This window comes from Pteropus medius, unplaced genomic scaffold (genome assembly GCF_902729225.1).
Source record: "Pteropus medius unplaced genomic scaffold, Ma_sr-lr_union100, whole genome shotgun sequence".
Lineage (NCBI taxonomy): Eukaryota > Metazoa > Chordata > Mammalia > Chiroptera > Pteropodidae > Pteropus > Pteropus medius.
In genome coordinates, this window is record NW_024342468.1 from 720,184 (window position 1) to 737,598 (window position 17,415).

Genomic DNA, 17,415 nt, shown 5'->3' on the forward strand with positions numbered 1-17,415 from the left:
AAAACAAATAGCAAATCTGTTTCGAATTTATATGCAGCGTTTTACCATTTTTGTTGCCGAACTCTTTTGAAACAAAACAAAACACAACGGAACAGAGTAGCAGATGGCAGGTCGTTAGTACTGCAGCACGCGGCGAAGAGAAATCCCGCAGTGTAGCTGGAAGCTGGTTTACTGGCGATAATTTTCTGTGTTTTTCTAAGCTTTGCAGATTTTCCATGTGAAGCATACATTCCTTTTGTTACTGAACAGTGTTCGGGCCACATGACACTGTGGAACTGGGACCGCCACCCCCGTGAGGCAGTCGGCTGTCACGCCCGTTTGCAGCTCCCTCCAACATCCGTGCCGAAGTCGGGAGGCGTGACACTGGGCGTTTGAGCGTTGTTTAAAACTAGTCGCAGTGCAGAGTTTATCTCAGGAGGGTTTTCTGAGAATTAAAGTGCATCTCTGTCTCCTGAGGATGAATTAAAGGGGGCTGCCAGCAGACCCCAAACATCCGTGACTTCGCCCTCGTGCTTTCGAAGGTCTGCTCTTGGCATCACGGCCCCGAACTGTGATGCACCAAAGTGGGGACAGGCCCCCGGAGCGCCGGAGGTGGACGCCGAGCTGTCAGCTGTGGGAGCTCAGAGCTGGGCAGGGAATGGGGGTGGCACCGGTTGTGACGAGTCTGGAGGGATGGGTAGTGTACGGGCGGTGGTGTGGCCTGGCCGCTGAGCGGTGACAAGGGCAGAGTCAGGGGAATGGCTGTCATTGGCCGAGAGCCTTCTAAGGGCGAGCGAGCACCGTGTCCTGTGTGTTGTGTTCTCATTTACTCCCGACTATGTCTGCGAGGTGCATATCAGTATGTCATCTCTGTTTAATCCACGAGGACACAGGCCTGAGCACTGTGAGGTGGAGGTGAGGTGCAGACCCTGTGCTTTGGAGGGATGAGGCTGGTGGGGACTGGGGGGGATTGAGGACCGGGCAGGGAGGGCAGGGAGAGCCGACTCTGGCTCAGGGACGAAGGGCGGGGCTTGCACACCCAAGTGTGCAGGAGAATCGGGGTGGGAAGTGCTCTGGGCCCCACAGCACAGGCCTGGTTTCTCGTTCTGGTGTCCCCTGCATTTCTGGTGTTCCCTGCATGTGCTGTCTCCTCAGGGGCTGTGGCCCTCTCCTGGGGGTGGCTGGGGTCGCCTGTACGGAACACTGGGTTACTGGGAACCCCGCTTCCACCCGTTGCTGTTCCTTCACGCCTTACGTTCAAGCAGCTTATTCTCGGACAGGTCGGGGCTGTGTCCGCAGACGCACCACACACCTTTCCTGCAGAAACCTCACTTGCCTGGGCTCCTGCAGGCGGAATGACTGGTCGGTGCTGCGGAGGAGCCCGGGCTCCGCTTTCCAGGCGGGCCGGCTCCTGTGCTTCTGGAAAGCCAGTGCTGCTCTTCTCACTGCTGCCCTGTGGGGAGCCTCTGAAAGCAGGAGTGTGGGGAGCATGGAGATGCCGTTTACGAGTGAGGCAGCAGCCATCCACCCCCCTCGCCCCACCTTAAGACACAGCTAGGGTTTCCCGCCCCGGCCCCCGCTTCCGCCCGGCTGGTGCACAGTGGGACCCTCGCTGAATTCATCTCACTGTCATATAGTCCTTTCCACACCTACTCCCTCTAGCTTAGGGGTCTGCAAGCTGCAGCCACAAATCCGTCGGCCCCCTGTTTATGTAAATGAAGTGTCGTGACAGCTGTGCCCTCGGTGGCGGTGTCTGTGATGGCTTTCTGCTTCCTGCCGCAGCACGGGCCGCCTCGAGAAGTTGCCGCGGAGGCTGCGTGGCCAGCACTGCTCCCTGGCCCCTCACAGGACACGTCTGTGGAGCCCACGGCAGGGGCGGGCCGGAGCGCCGTCATTGTCGTGTCCCTAGCACCTAGTGGATGTCAGAGTCCGACGTTCACGTGGCAGCTGCCTCTCGCCAAGTTCCTTCTCGCCAGGCGTCGGCGTGTTGGAGGGTGGACTGAGTTACCTTGTCTCTGGCTGTCGTGGGGACGGTTCTTTACGTTTTGACAGAGACCTGGCAAGTCCACCGCCCAGTGACCAAGTCGTCTCCGGGCCCACGCGGTGGTTTCCGGAAGTGTCCGTCCCGCCCGTCAGGTCTTGCTCTTTGGCGTGTCCCTTCTGTGCAGAGGCAGTCCACCTTCCTCTCCCGGCCCCAGGCTGGGCCCTGCCCCGCGCGTGCTTCACAGCCGTGGCCCACGTGTGAACTCATTGCTTTGGCTGATGGAGGGTCTTCCCCAAGGGACCGTCCACGCCCTGGAGGGAGGCCTTGGCGAGTGCAGGAAAGAGCCCCGTGGTGATGTGGGCAGGTGTCCCGAGGGTCGAGGACTACTTGAGAGAGCAGAGGGTAGTTTAGACCAGACGGTACTGGGCTCAGGGAGGCCTGTGAGGGCAGAGGGCTTGGGTTTGCCTGGGGTGTCAGCCTGGCCGTCGGCGGCACCGGGGTGAAGAGCGCGCCCTCTGGAGAGACTGCAGTGCTGTCGTCGGTGCGGCTGGCTGGAAGGCGGCGGGGTTGACTCGCGTCAGAACCAGCGCCAGAACCAGCGCCAGAACCAGCGCGTCCCTTTCCTGCGTGCGTTTGCCCGCCCACAGCTCCAGCAGCAGCCAGGAGTCTGGGTCCCCTGGGCGAGTGGTCTGCAGCCTGGTGGTGTCCTGCCGGGGCCCCAAGCCTGGCTCCAGCACTCGGGAGTCTCATGACCTTGGACACGTTCTCTGTCCTGACTGTACCGTAGTGTCCTCGGTAAAGCAGGCTGACGACGTAGTATCTTCCAGAAAGGGCCGTTGTGAGGAGGCCTGAGGGAGGCGTGGGTGCTCAGCAGGGTGTCTGGCTCTCGGGAGTGCTGGCGGCCACTGCGGTTAGCTCTGGTGTGTAGTCGTAGTGGTGTGTAGTGGTTCGTAGTGGTTCGAAGTGAATTACAGGCCGTCCCAAGGCCGTCCCTAATCGCCTGTCTGGCTGGGCGGCTGACACTGGCTGCTGCCCAAGTGCGAGTGAAATTAATCCTGTTAGCCGGAAATAGCTTTCGATAAGATGGAGCGCAGGGAGCTCTTCCCTCTGGTGGACAGACAGCGCGAGTCTCCAAACCTGTCTGACAGGTGGGGCTGCTGTCTGGGGAGGTGGGGCTTGGGAAGGTGCCTTTGTTAGTGGATCTGTCTGGTGGTTTTCAGTTGGGCAGAGTCTGGGCCTCTCAGAGCACTTCTTTAGGTAACTTGCCAAAATATGCAGACCTGAATTCATTTTTAAATGTCTTTTCTTCATTCCCCGCAGCTGTCTTCCCTGGATTTTAGGCCCTTTTTTCCTCTGCCTTTTGGCCCTTTTTTCTTGTAGGCCAGCCCTTCCCAGAGTGTCCCAGGCCCCCATGGCGGTGCCTCGGTTAGGAGAGGTCATGGGGAGGGGTGGGACGCAGGCAGCCCGCCCCCGCTGCCCCAGGCAGAGCGCCCTCGGCTCGTATCTGTTTTGTGTGTAATACTGAGGATCCCAGTTAGATTTTGTTTGAGGAAAAAGAACCAAAAATGAATTCTGTTGCCTACAAAAGGGAGAGAAAGCAGCGTGAAAACCGTGGCTGCGAGCCAGGCTAGATCTGTGCCGCCTGCAAGGACCCGGGGCCTCTCAGCCAGCTCTTGTCCCACGGATCCAAGCGTGAGTCATGCGAGAATGAACACACCTCGGCCAGCCTCGTGAGTCACACCCAGATGTTTGCTACACTTCTTTCTGCCGTGGGACGAGGCTGGTTGAGCGTGTGCATGTGTGTGTGCGCGCGCGTGCAGAAGCTGGTTAAACCCCTACAACAGTTCGTGCTCCTGGCCTGGCGTTGGTGAAAACCAGCCGGCAAGCAGAGTAGCGAGGTGGGTATGGGGCTGGGCTGGGCCCCAAATATGGTACAGCTTTGCTGGAGCTGCATGTAATTGGCGGAAACCGAATGATTATACCTGTATTTTGGGTTTTGGTCCAGAGAAATCTGGCCCAGTGGAAGAACCTTTGCATGCTCTGAGCCGGTGTCTGTAATCGGTGAAACTGTAAAGGGCCAGCACGTCATGCTTGGTGGGCCGTGGAGGCCTCCGCTGCCCGTCCTTCAGGCTGACTGTAATTTGCCGACCCCGCTCCAGGGGAAATCGGGGCTGGAAGAACACTGCGAAGTGTTAAAACAGCAAGTGTCTGAACAGTACCCGGTGCTGTTTCCATGGCCGTGGCGACTCAGTTGCATTGTCCGTTAGCGCCCCAGGTTTATGCAGGAACATACTCCAGTCCCAGCTGCGTGGTAAGAGGTGGCTGCTTTGACAATAGGTCTCATTCATAATTCTGTGGCTGTGGGTTCACGTCGTCGTGATTTCAGAGCCCGCTCGTCCTGGGCCCGCATTCTGTAGATGAGGAGACTGAGGTCTGTGGGAGCCAGTGGCGTGTCCAGCTGGTACAAACGTGGTTGGATGGGGGAAGGGCACGAGGAAATGGCACGTGCAGGCTGAGTGCAGCGTGTTCCCCTTCTGGCCTCCCCAAGGCGCTCTGGTTGTGTGGGCGGAAGGCGTGTCACCTGGACGTGGTGGATTCTCAGTATCTGGTGAAATGGTTGAATTTCCCGGGAAGACAAAGTTCAAGCATCTGACGTCACACAGATGATTCTAAATTCCCAGGGGAGTGACTCATGGTTGCCTAGGCTTCTCTTTATTTTTTCCTTTCAGGGGTGCCAGGAGTACGGTGTCTCCTGGTGCTTCCCGGGGATGGGGACCAGTGTGTTCCCGGAGGTGGGTCGTGTCGCCAGGAAGACCCCGGGAGCAGTCTTTGTCCTCTCTGACTCTGCCCGCCGGCCCGGGCAGCGCAGAAGCAAAGAAAGATTTACTTGTATGTGACTTGGCAGGGGTTTGGACTAACAGGTTTTCAGAAGACTTTTTAGCGATATCTATAGAAATAAGTATTTTCTGGTCAAGTTTCAGGATTAAAAAACATTTGATTTTTAAAAATTAAGCATGTTAAGATTTACATGGCAATCCGATGGCCCCGAATGGCTGGTAAGGCATCTTTCCTTCTGTCTTTGCCGACCTTTTTAATTTAGTGAGAGCTGGTCATCGGCATTGAAGCTCCCGGTGCCGAGGCCGTATGTGGCCGGGATGGACGCGTCTCTGGTTTCATGTAGCGCTGTTGTGGAGTCAGCGGTCCGGTGAGCGCCGTGGTCAGCCACAGCACGGATGCAGCCACAGCTTGTCACTTGTCATCGTCGTGCGGAAGTGAAAGATGCTGGGACGTGCTCTTTGTAATGAGCTCTGTCCCCTCATCTCTGCAGCCCGCCGGGCGTCGTAGCCCATGCCCGGCTTACCCTCTGCCACGTCCCGGGCGCCCCTTAGCCCTGGGCCCATGGCGCCTGATAAAAGTACATTGAGTAAACGAGTGTGTTTTCTTTTGTTTCTGTGAAGTACTACCACAAGTTTAGTGACTTAAAACAACACAGATGGGCTCTCTTACAGTTCTGGGGGTCGGCAGTCTGAAACGAGTCTTGCCGGGCTAGAATTAAGATGTCAGCAGGGCTGCGTTCTGTGTTCCTTCTGGAGGAGAGAATCTGTTTTCTTGCCTTTCCCAGCTTCTAGAGGCTTCCGTCTTCTGAGAGCATCACTCCAGCTTCTGTTTCTGTTGTCACACTTTCCCGACTCAGGTTCCTCTTCCTCTTCCTTCCGAGGACCCTTGTGATGACATCGGCTTCACCCTGATAATCCAGAGTACTCTCTCCATCTCAGCATCCTCATTCTGTCACATCTGCCGAGTCCCTTTTTGCCACATAACGTAACATGGGCACAGATTCCGAGAATTAGGACTCTGACACTTCTGTCATCCGTCCTGCCACACGAGTTTGTAAAAGGAGTGTTGGGTTGTCCCTCAGCACCCCTAGCAGAGTGCAAGGAGTGACTCCCGCTGGCGTAGTGGACGCGTGTTCCGTCCCTCTCTCTGGGCACCCCCTCCTCTTGGTGGCCCTGCTCGGACAGCCCCCCCTCCCCCCGCTTCAACTTCAGCGACTCCTGGGCTGCCGTCGGTCTCCCACCTGGAGGCCTTGCAGAGTGCTTCTTTAAGACTCGGTCAGCAAACCTTTCCACACGTAGCTTTGTGGGCCACATGCTGTCTCTGTGGCGTATTCTTTGTTTTTTTTAAGACTAATATAATGTTAAAAAAATTTTTTAGCTTGAGAGCCTTAGAGAAACAGACCCTTGTCTGGGGCTCTGACTAGCACTTGCCAGCTCCTGTTCTAGGCTGTTAGCTCTGGGAGGCAGGGGCCATGAGTTGCTGTCACCACGGTGGCATTTGTTAGTCGTATAGTGTGCATGCATGTGTGTGTCGGGAGGGTTCTGGTTCCAACCCAGTTGATCTTTACTGTTGGTTTGAGTGGACGAAGTGTCTGAAAATTAGATCTCATCTAATGTTAAATGAGAATTTCAGGTTGATTGACATTTGATAGCCTATTAAACATGAGCCATTCCGATGAATAAGGTCCCCTCCCTATGCTTGAGCCCTGTGTCCAAGGGCTCATGGTCCAGCTGCTGTTAATGATGACTTTTGGGGTTCGGCACCAAAATGAGGATTTGGACACTTTTGGCCAATCTGCACCCCTGGTCATCGCTATTCTTTGCTCCTGGCCCACGAGGCAGACACCGGGGAGGGCTGCTGGCATCTCTGAGTGGCTCTCACGTACAACCTGGGAGCAGTGAGCACTTGTGAGCATTTCTGCTGGTTCATTTCTTCATTGTGCCCGAGTCCCCTGCCAGTGGGGTCAGGTTCCGGGGCTTGGCCGCTGACCGAGCCTCTCTCCAGGGCAGTAGCGGTGAAACCCGGATCTGGGTGAGGATGGAGTTAAGTAGACAATCCAGTCGGGTGGCTGAAACCATGTGGGAGGTGACCCCGACACACACACACCCAGCTCACGGCGCTTCAGCACTCGGCGTCCATCTGTGTTCATTGTTTGTGAGTGTTTTCTGATAAGAAGTACGTGCTTATCTATTCCTGCTCCCGAGACAGTGACGAGCAGATCGTGGGTAGCGGTCAAGGTTTGTGACATGAATGAAAGGATGGACTGTCTCTGCTCACATTTGGCGTGGCTCCGGGCACACCTGCGTGCAGCGGTGTGAATCAGCGTCTCCCGGCTCACATTTTTTGGGCCCCAGTTTGTAACTGGTCTTTGTTCCCTGTGCTCTATAGTCTAGGATCATAATAAACAGTTTTAACTTAAAATCATCTTTGGGGCACCACATGCTTCCCCAGCACACCGGTTGTGTTCTTTCTGGCCTGTGGGCTTCAGAACAGGCTGAGACAGCAGACCTTACCGCTGTGGCTCCTGCCTGTTTCATTAGTCAGTGGACATTTTCACAGTTATCTCCACTTTGTCATTAAAGACATCGATATGCCGAACTCGGTGCTTTAGCTTTCCTTCCCATACGTGAGTTCCAGTGGGGAACAGTGGTCACTTATGCAAGTGTTTACTTCACGATCAAGGTTAGAACCTGTAGCTGAGATTGAGAGTGGAATAAACAGCGCCGAACGCCGGGTCCTCGGTTCTGGCGCGGAGCACGCACGCGCTCTTGGCGGGCACTCACTGCGTCCGTGAGGGAGTCAGTGAGTGAGCAGGTGGGCTGATGGGGACAGCGGTGATGGACGTGTGGACGCCTGGAGGAAATCAGCGGCAGAAGCTTCTTTCCTGGTCTTTGAGACTTTCTCTAAGTGGAAGAGGCAGGTACAGCTGGTACCTGCGGCTCTGCACTCCCTGGGGAGCGCTTGCTCTCAGCCTCTCACCTCCCCGCCGTCACCGTCACCGTCACCATCACCGCCACCGGCCGCACCTGGGAGAGCGGGGCTCATGTGCTCAGCACGTCTCTTCTCTCTGGACGCTGGTTCTTTGTACTGAGAAGGACACGTGCCCTGCTGTTCGGACATGTAACACCTGTAGTTTGGGTGTTACATGGAGGTGCCCCGAGTGATGAGCGTTTATTTTTCCATCTTGAAGAGAGGTCATTGACTCGGAGAGAGGACTCGGTGTGCGCAAGTTCACATTTCAGTTAGAGCAGCAGGCTGCGGCCGGTTCAGACAGTTCTGAACGGGGAGTGGGGGCTGGCATCAGCAGGTCTGCAGAACGCTCCTTAAATGTGAGTGAAACCACCCGTGTGTGGTCCTAGGGACGGACAGTCCAAAGCTTTCTTCAGATCTCCGAGGAGATCGGGATCCCCGCAGGATCTAATTCATAGACCAGAGGTTCTCGTGGAGTGACACACTCTTTTTGTCCCATTCTAAAGGCAGATCGGGAGCGGTGCCGAGAAAAATTTCCTTACTAGATGACATTTCATCGCAATGTCCGATCGTTTGGGGCAAATAACCAAGGGCAAGGATGGGAAAAGCAAGTACTCGACTCTCAGCCTGTTTGATAAGTATAAAGGAAAGTCAGTAGACGCGATCAGATCCTCAGGTAAGAGCCTGGTCAGAGGCCAGCCCTCCACTTTGCCCTTGTGAGAAACTCCACATCAAGGACCCCGAGACCCAAAGTCCCCTGTCGGGGCGGGCAGGTGTGATCCCTGCAGATCAGTCTGGGCGTGTAGTGGTCACCAGTAGATCTGGGAGGCCGAATCCCCTCTGCTCCTGCTTGTCTGATTTCAGAGCCTATAATATTCTGACTCTGCTGCAGTGGGGCTACCCGCCCCCCGCCCCCATTTTATCCCACTGAAGCCATGGGTATTTTTAGCCCGATAGTGAGACTGGAGCTTAATTTGCGTTAGAGTTACCAGGTTTAGATTTCGTGGCTCCAGCATTCTGGAACTTGGTGGGAAAGTTCCTGCCGATGCTATCTGCGCCCCTTGGGGATTTTGTGAGTTGTGGGGCCCCGCTCAGGCCTGACCTGGGCCTGGGCAGAGATGTCCTTCAGTCCTGCTGTAATGTGGCCAGAGCATCTCAGTCGCCAGAGAAATAGTGACCGTGTGGGACGGAGGTGCCCGGGCCTGGCCCCTCACCCATGTCATAAACTCCCTCAGCCTTCCCCTGCCCCGTAGCAAAAGGGGAGCCTCTGCAGGGACCCGGCAGCTCCTGCGTCTCTGCAGGCCTTGGCGAAGGGCTCGGAAAGTGACTGAAGTGGCTCCCAGACACTGCTTGCTTGTTTACGCAGAGGGGGCTGACCCTGGCTTTCGCTCTCTGTTGCCTTTGTCGCCCTCAGTCAGTTCGAAAACGCAGCTGCATGGCCCTGGCCTCTTTCCTTCTGTAACTTTCCCGTGTGCCGTCTGTTTCCACCCCTCTCTTCCTGCAGTTATTCCTAGACATGGCTTACAGAGTCTCGGGAAAGTTGCCACAGCCCGGCGCATGCCACCGCCTGCAAACCTGCCAAGCTTGAAGTCTGAAAACAAAGGAAACGACCCCAACATCGTTATAGTACCCAAGGACGGGACGGGATGGGCAAACAAGCAGGACCAGCAAGACCCAAAGAGGTGTGAGCGGGGGCAGGGGGCGCAGGTAGGGGGCGCGGGCCGGGGCTCTTCATGTCGCTTGGCTCCCTTCCGGTCTGCGGAGGGCGCCGTGGGCCTCCCAGCCGCAGAGCTGGAGGACAGGGAGATGCCGAAGGAAGCCGCTTTGACCCCGACTCATGCTGCCCAGTTGTTTCTCGCTCGTGCCTTCATTCTTCCTGGCTCTTGGAGCTGATGCAGGGCTACCTGTGCCAGGTACCAGCATCCCTAGGAAAGGCCTCCTCACCCCAGAGGAGTCACTCAGAGCCAATTCCTTAAGAGCCACTGTGGACAGGGCTGGTGCTCTGGTGGAGTCCTGTGCTGGGCTCAGCTTGAGCAGGTGGTCTCCCGGCTGTGGGGCCAGCAGCTTCCCATACAGAGTCCAGCCCTAGGTGCCCCAGGTGCCCCAGGTGGACCCAGTCACGAGGGAGAGCGGCCGAGCATCCTCGTCACCCAGGGTCAGTGCGCAGCCCCTGAACGCTCTCCCTGCTGCCCGCGTGGCACCTGAGGCGGCCTTCGGAAGCCCAGGGTCTGGCTCAGAGCTCGTACAGACGCAGGAGCTTCGGGCTGCTGCGTGCTGGGGCTGGCAGCACGAGGCCCGGCCCGTTCCACCTCTGCCCGGGGCTCCGCTGAGGCCGTTCCCAGATGCCGGAGCCTCCATCTTCCTCCCTCCACTGCGAGTCCTCTGCCTGGGTTCCGGCCAGTGACGAGGCTGCCCAGGAAAGAGGATTTGGGGTTTGTGCTGGGAGAGCCGAGGAGGGCCAGGCCCTTGCGAAGGCTGGCGGGCGGGATCCTGCTGGAGTTTGCTTATTCGAGAACGAAAGCGACACGGCCCCGTCTCGGGCGCCTTCCTGCCCTGCGTCTCGCCTGGTCTGGCTGATGATGCTGAGATCCAGAATGTAGCCGCCAGCCACTGTCCTCCTCTCTCACGAAGTGTCCGCGGGGTCTCGTGCAAAACTTCCCTGCGGTTACTGCAGGCAGGGTGCAGAGAGGGAGCAGACAGCTCAGTCAGGGGACCGTAAGGTAGTAGTAATGGACACAGGGTCCGCAGAGCCACTTAAATTTTTTTCCTGACAGATTGCTTAGGGCTCATACTGGCCGATGGTATGGCGTGACTCTTAGAATGGGCAGGCGTGTGTGTGGTGTCCAGCCAGCCATTTTTTTAGTAGCTTTACGGAACCTGGAGAATCGTCTGGCTTCGGAGCGTCAGGGTCCTGTGAAGTGAGAACGATACCTGGCTCCAGGGCTGGGCCCAGGAGAGAGGTGAGATGCCGCAAGCCAGGTGGCGGGGGTGTGTGGCAGACACCAGCTGTTGCTGTCACCGTTCCGGTCACGGTGGCACCGGCTGTGACGAGGTGGATGTCATACACGTCAGTGTGGCGGTGACACGCCTGTGCTGCTGGACGCTCTAGAGTGAGGACACAGTGCTGCTCCCTCCCCGTGTCCGTCCGCACCAGCGCTGGGACGTTCGCTGCTGCACGGCGCTGCTCGTCTGCCAGGGCGAGGTCAGGAGTGAGCGCTGGAGCGGGCAGCAGACTCCGGCCCTGGTTCTCTGCTGCCCCCGGCCACCCCGCTTGGGGTATCGAAGAAGTGGCGGTCGGGGGAGGGGGCGCTGATTGCATAGAGAACACGGGACTGTGCAGAAGCTCCTGTTTTGGGTAGGTGACGTGAGAGGGGTCAGCGACCTTCCTTTTGTAGCATCGTGACTGGCGATGAGGTACTTGGATTAAGTAGACCTTGGAAGAGTGCGTACAGGTAGGGGCGGCTTTGGCTTCAGCTCACAAATGAGCCGCGGGCAGTCTGTCCCAGTGGGCGGCTGCCCTCCTCGAATCAGAAGGTTGGCTGGCAAGAGTGACAGGAAGGCTGCCCAGTCAGCAGAAGTCTTCCTTGATCTTTCTCGTTACTCTTGAAAGATGGCCTGTGGCCTGTAAACGGACGACACGGCCTTATTTAGAGGGCAGTTTGGCCGCGTCTTTCAAACTTCAGAACATCTTTTTACCCAACAGTTCCATTTTTAAGAACGTACACTACTGAATTACTTACACAAAAGTGTGCAAAGATACGTATACAAAAATGTTCATTGCAGTTTTATTCTGTAATAGAAAAAAGTTGGAGATGGATAAATTGCGGCCTATCCAGTCGTACCGTCTCATTAAAAGAAAGAGGTCCACATGTGTTGTCACGAAAAGACTTTAGGTACGTTAGGTAAAAAATGAGTTTTGGAATCGTCTGTATGGTGTTATCCCACTTATGTTAAAAAATATTATATTATGTAGAGAAAAATCTGCTGAGTTTCTCTCTGGAGGATGAGATCGTGACGAATTCTGTTACATATATTTACAAACTTATTTTTACTGTGAACATATATTTCTCTTACAAGCCAAGGGAAGGTAAAAAAAAAAAAAAAATCAAAAACATCTGCTCGCACGTCAGAGCAGTCGGTCCGCTGGAGCACTGTGAGTCCTTGGTCGGGAGGAGGGCCCAGCGCCCGTTTCCTGCAGTGACTCAGTTTCTCCACTGGCAAGTCCGCCATCACTCATTGTTCAGAAAGAGCTTTCAGCTTTTGCAGACAGGAGGCTCGACGAGAAGGCAGGATGTTCTGCCCCATAGACCTCAGGCATCGTTCCGTTTGTCATTCGCCTTTGCCAGCGTAAGCGTCCGCCGGGGAGCACTGTACCTGTGGGCCAGAGGAGGTCTCGCCGCAGCGGCGGCTCTTGAAAATGCCGAGGGACCTCGTCAGCACGGCCTGTCCGTCTCTGACTGTCTCTGGCCCTCACTCGTGCGCTGTGTTTGCCCAGTTCCAGTGTGACGGCCTCTCAGCCGCCGGAGTCGCTGCCGCAGCTGGCTTTGCAGAAATCTGTCTCCAATGTACAGAAGCCGACGCCGTCAACCAGTCAGGAGGTAGGTGCTGGGGACCCCGTCCTGGCCGCTGCTCAGGGGTTGGCCTCGGATGCCCCTGTCGTTGGGGGTGGGTAAGCGTTGTCAGACTTGTCACCGTAGAGGGTGGCTTTGCATGATTTGCCCGCACCCGAGGCAGACTGATGAGTGACTTTAGAAAACGAGCACAGGAAGTCGTCGCGGTCACTGACGTGGTCATTTAATCTGCGGCTTCTGCAGAGAGACCCCAGAGAGTAATCGAGAAAAAAGAAAAAAAAAAAAGTCAAGCAAGCTCCTTTACCATTAAACTTCTCGGCATCGTGACGTGCTGACGTGTGCTATGAAATTCTAAGAAGAGCACAGAGAGGACAGTGGGCCCCACGTTGATTTGTCCCGGGAAACCTTTCTTAACAATGTCTCCAGGGACCAGTAGTGGCTCAGAACACACTGTGGGAAACATCCAGCTATCACCCTTTATTTGTTGATGCATTTAAAATGTTTTTCAACACAGAAAGTCACGATTTAACTAAGCAAGAGCTCATTTTATACTCAGTCCCTTGCGTCTGTCTGTGGGTTACAGAGACCATCAGGAGGTCATATTAGCTGGAAGCAGTAAACCTAGGTGAGAAGTCGAATCTTATAGAAGATCAAAAAAAAAATCTAGACTCAGGTACTTAGCTCTTCCCAGCTCTCTTGAAGAGAACTTGAACTGACGTGTTTTACTTTTGGGGCCTGGGCAGGAGGCAGTATGAGACGTCACTCCCCCATCTGCGGGGGAAATTCATAGATTTGCTGGCAGGATATTCCTCCCCTACCCAACACTGCACTGTGCTTTCGGAATTAAAGAAAAATTTTAAAAATCCTGTTCACGTGAGACTCCATATTCATTGGCCTGAATCCACGCGGGTCTGTTGTCCAGTCAGAGTGTGTAGGGTTGAGTTTGTATGTTTCTCTGAATTCGAATCTGCGATTGTAGAGCCGCAGGTTTTGGTCCTGGCCGTACGGCAGACTTGCCTGGGGAGCTCGTTGAGGTCTGTGTGCCTGGACCCCCCAACCGGAGGGTCTGGGCCCGGGCGGGCATCTGTCGGAGCTGCTGAGGGAAACTTGTAGGAGCCCCGTCCTGGAGTAGCCCCGCTCTTCTCAGCTGGTATCTGGTTTTGTCTCGCCGACAGAGGTGGTAGGAGGAGACCCCAGCACCTTCAGTTTCTGAAGCCTCCCCCTGAGGGCTTACAGCAGTCCTACTCTTGGCACAAAACCAGTCACCGCTTCTTTGCCCTGTGGGCATTCGCTTCCAGTTTAGTGCCTTTGATGGGCGAGGGCAGAGGTGTCACTCCCGTGGCCGCAGACAGCAGGTGGGAGGCTACAGCTTGGCCCCGGGGCCCCTCTGGTTCCTGCTGGGTCTGGGGGTGTGCCCCTCCCTGAGGGACTGTCCAACCCCAGCTGCCCGCCCCCAGAGAGGTGATCTTTTGGTGGAGACCCGTGGGCATTGCCGGCCACCTGTCAGGTCTTCAGGGCCACCCCCGACGAGCAACCCCCGAGTAGACTTAAGACGAGGGACGGTGGCCGCCTTGTGTGTGCGTGTGGTGGCAGGGGGCGGACTGGAGAGGAGGGGTGCCCGGGGAAGGATAATTATTTCGTCAGGCATCTAACCCAGCAGGTGACGAAACGGCTGCACCAGCTCCGTTCCCATGTTCTCACCATGTTCTCAGTGGATAGGGGGAGGCTACCGCGTCGAATGTCGTCGAAACGCAGATGACTTGGTGGTCGGGGACCCGACAGGGTGGGGACACGTCCTGGTCCTGCCTCCCTAGCTGGGTGTCCAAGTCAAGTTGCTCCTTCTGAACGATGTCGGCGTGTGACCAGAACCTTCCCGGGGTGTGGGAGGGTTTGGTTGGGCAGGGTGTGCCTGGTGTAATGCTCAGCCCTCGTGAGCTTTGGGCAGAGGTTCGCTGGTGGGACTGAGCCCGAGCCAGGTGAGTCCAGATGGGAGGAGGAGGAAGGCCTCTCGCTAGGGCCTGGACCTCGTAGAGTGACAGTAATTGTGGAGGGGGGACAGTGGCCCATCCAGCGACAGATCACGTCATGGAAGGGGGACAGTGGCCCGTCCAGCGACAGGTCACGTCATGGAAGGGGGACAGTGGCCCGTCCAGCGACAGGTCACGTTATGGAAGGGGGACAGTGGCCCGTCCAGCGACAGGTCGGGCACGCTGGCTCGCCTGCAGTTTTTGAGACGAGTGCTAGAATGGGGGTTCGCTCCGTGTAGCAAGACAGAGTAGCTCTGAGTGGGCGGGAGAGGCCACCTGACAGAATGTTCCGGATCTCAGTGTGAAGGTGGACGTGGGTTTGAGTCCTGACTGCCATACATACAGCCGTGCGGCTCTGAGCTGGTCGCTTCCCCTCCATTCTGCTGCTCCTCCGTTCTGACACCTGACCACTGTGCCAGGTGGGGCGCTGCATGGAGTCCTCCCCATGGTGGGGTGTGGCTCAGCGTGCGATCGCAGAGGTGGGCGCAGTGGCTGGAGCGAGGGTGCGCCCCGCAGGCCCGCCTCGTCCTGACTCACCCCGGGAGTGGGCGGCAGACTCTCGGGCTGGCCCTCTTCTAACCCTTTTGCTTTTTTCAGAATACAAATTCAGTGCCAGGTGGACCAAAGTCATGGGCACAGCTGAATGGAAAGCCAGTAGGACACGAAGGTGGTGAGTGAGTGTGCGTGGCGTTGGGGTAGGAGGGCGGGAGGGGCGAGTGCCTTCTCTGGACGGTTCTGTTTGGGTCTAGCTTGTCGTTGGCCCGGGGCTTGTGGATGTCTTACCAGAGAGTTTCGCTCTGTGAAGCCCTCGCCTTGGCCCCGGGGGTGGGAGCGTGGATTCTGCACAGCGGGTCAGCTCTTTGCTCTCACTGGTGTCATGGCTAAGACGGCCTTGCTGGGGTGTGAGGCGACCCGGGTGCTTCTTTAATTCGGCTCTGCTTGAGGGAATGGGTGCCTGGCCAGCGCCACCAGGAGGTGTGGCGAGGTGTGATGAATCGGCCGCCTGCTCGCGGGCAGTAGCTCTGCTGCAGAGCGTTCGGGGGGCTGTGCCTGACTCGGGAAGCGCCTGGAGTCTGTGTTCGGCAGACCTGGGGTCCTTCAGCGAGGGAAGTGGGGAGACAGCGGAGTGGGAGTGTGCTCAGAGTTCTAATGGTCGCTGAGCTCGGCTTCCAAGGCAGGCCCCGGCGCGGCCTGAGCAGAGGGTCAGCAGGCTCCCTGCAGCCACGGAGCCTGTCCGGAGTGCAGGCCCAGGGTCAGCGGGCGTTGTTGAGAGAAGCCAACCCAAAATGCCTGATTTTTCTGTGTGAACCCTTCGAATTTTTCAGCGTTAGCCCAAATATTTCCAGCATACTGCTGACCAACTGGGTGTCACCTCCGAGTGGGAAGCGGTGGTGGTGGTGTGCGTGGGTGACTCACAGTCACCCATGTCGCTGTGAAGCAGCACTCGCTGCCCTTCGTGCCCTCTGCGCCCGGTCCTGGAGTCAGCCCTGGCCTTCTGCGAACCTCTGCCAGCCAAGGCTGTGCCAGACTGTCCCTTTTGTAGCTTATATTACAGAAACAGCTACCGGTCCTGTCCGCCTTCCCACGACCTCCCCTGTACCCCGTGTGGGTTGGAAACACCGTGTGGTCGAAGGCTCCGTCCTCAGTCTCCATGGGGATGGCACGTCAGCATCCCAGAGGAGCCATGGGCACAGCCCGAGCGCTCCCGACTTCCCCGGGGGGGGCAGGAAACACTCGGCCTCGTCCACTGTGGGTTCTCCAGTCTGGAGGGTGAGGCGGCGGGGTGAGGGCTGAGCAAGCTGAGTCCCGGGGACGGAGCGGCTTTGACGAGCATTCAGTACCCTAAGATCGGGTCTTTAAGGGGGCTTCTTAAAGAGTGTTCACCAGACTGCCGACAGTGATGCTTTGGTTTTCTGTAGTCTGTCTTTCTGTAAGATTAGAGTTTGAAGTAAATCAAATGTATTAATTTTTATTTAAAAAGAACCAGAAAGACTAAAAAAAAAAAAGGTGTAAATCGGTATGGCCGCTGCGAAGAGCAGTTTGGCACTGCCTGTCGCGGTATTAAGACGTGTCCCTTCTGACCCGCCAGTTCCACTTCGAGGAAATCGCCCTATAAGTTATATTGCCCACGAGTGAAATAACAATTACAAGATTAATAGCCAACGATTGGAAACAGTCACTTGAAATGTCTGTCAAATTATAGTCCTTTAATGAAATACCGTCTGGCTATAAGGAAAAGAAGCAGTTTGTACCGATACGGCAAGATCTCTAAGGTATATTCTTAAATGAAAAAGATGCCCAGTATCCTGTAGAGTATGTTAACCGTGCATGCAGAAAATTGGGGTGTGGAGAGATTACCCTCCTAAAAATGTTACATACGTGTAACGGGAAAGTACCTGCTTTTCGAGGGCCTCAGAAATGGGCAGATAGGGCAGAAGGATGGAAGGAAGGCTTCAGGTTCTGCCTGTTTGTGGCTGTTTACTTTTGAACCTTATGATCGTATTACCTAACAGAAAGAAAACGATGTAGAAAACAATTCTGAAACACAGTGAAATGCTCTGTGAGCACGTGATAGCCCATCTGGTGTGGCAGAACCCAGTAGCCCAGGCGGAGAGAGCGGACACGTGCTGGGCACAGGCAGGGCGGGGGTGGGTCCCCCTCCTGTGCTGGGTGCACAAGTCCATGATGCCATCAGAGCTGTGGGGACTTGGGGCGTGTTGCCCACAAACATTTTCAAAAGGGCTCTTTCTGAGTTGATGGATTCTCTCCGTGTGAGAGGTGGTCGACGGTTCTGTTTCACCTGGAAAGGACCCATGAGGCCTGGTCATGTGGGTCAGGCACAGGCCAGGGGCGCACAGCTGAGAACGGGTGGCCCGAGGGGTTGGCGGGCGAACGTGACAGAGCATCGAAGCCCTGTGAATGGGCCTGCTTTGGTTTGAGGTGCGAGTTCTGCCCTTTGTCATTTATCTGTGGAGGGCGAGTTTGATTCATGTGGCAGTGCTTTTGTGACCCTGGAGGCAGAGATAGTGCTTTTGTGACCCTGGAG

General features: G+C 56.3%; 1 protein-coding gene across 13 annotated transcripts in view; it reads left to right on the forward strand.

The window, feature by feature from the left end:
* Window positions 1-17,415, forward strand: part of PRRC2B (proline rich coiled-coil 2B) — a 77,539-nt gene that overhangs the window by 16,972 nt on the left and 43,152 nt on the right. For 12 of the 13 annotated variants that reach the window (XM_039862892.1, XM_039862893.1, XM_039862896.1 and 9 more), the window contains exons 2-5: window positions 8,278-8,447; window positions 9,276-9,453; window positions 12,267-12,369; window positions 14,967-15,039. In XM_039862892.1, the coding sequence (XP_039718826.1) occupies window positions 8,333-8,447; window positions 9,276-9,453; window positions 12,267-12,369; window positions 14,967-15,039 (469 nt within the window). In that variant the 5' untranslated portion in view covers window positions 8,278-8,332. Of the gene's footprint in view, window positions 1-8,277; window positions 8,448-9,275; window positions 9,454-12,266; window positions 12,370-14,966; window positions 15,040-17,415 lie in introns of those variants that run through there. The other variant, XM_039862899.1, reaches the window with a different exon arrangement.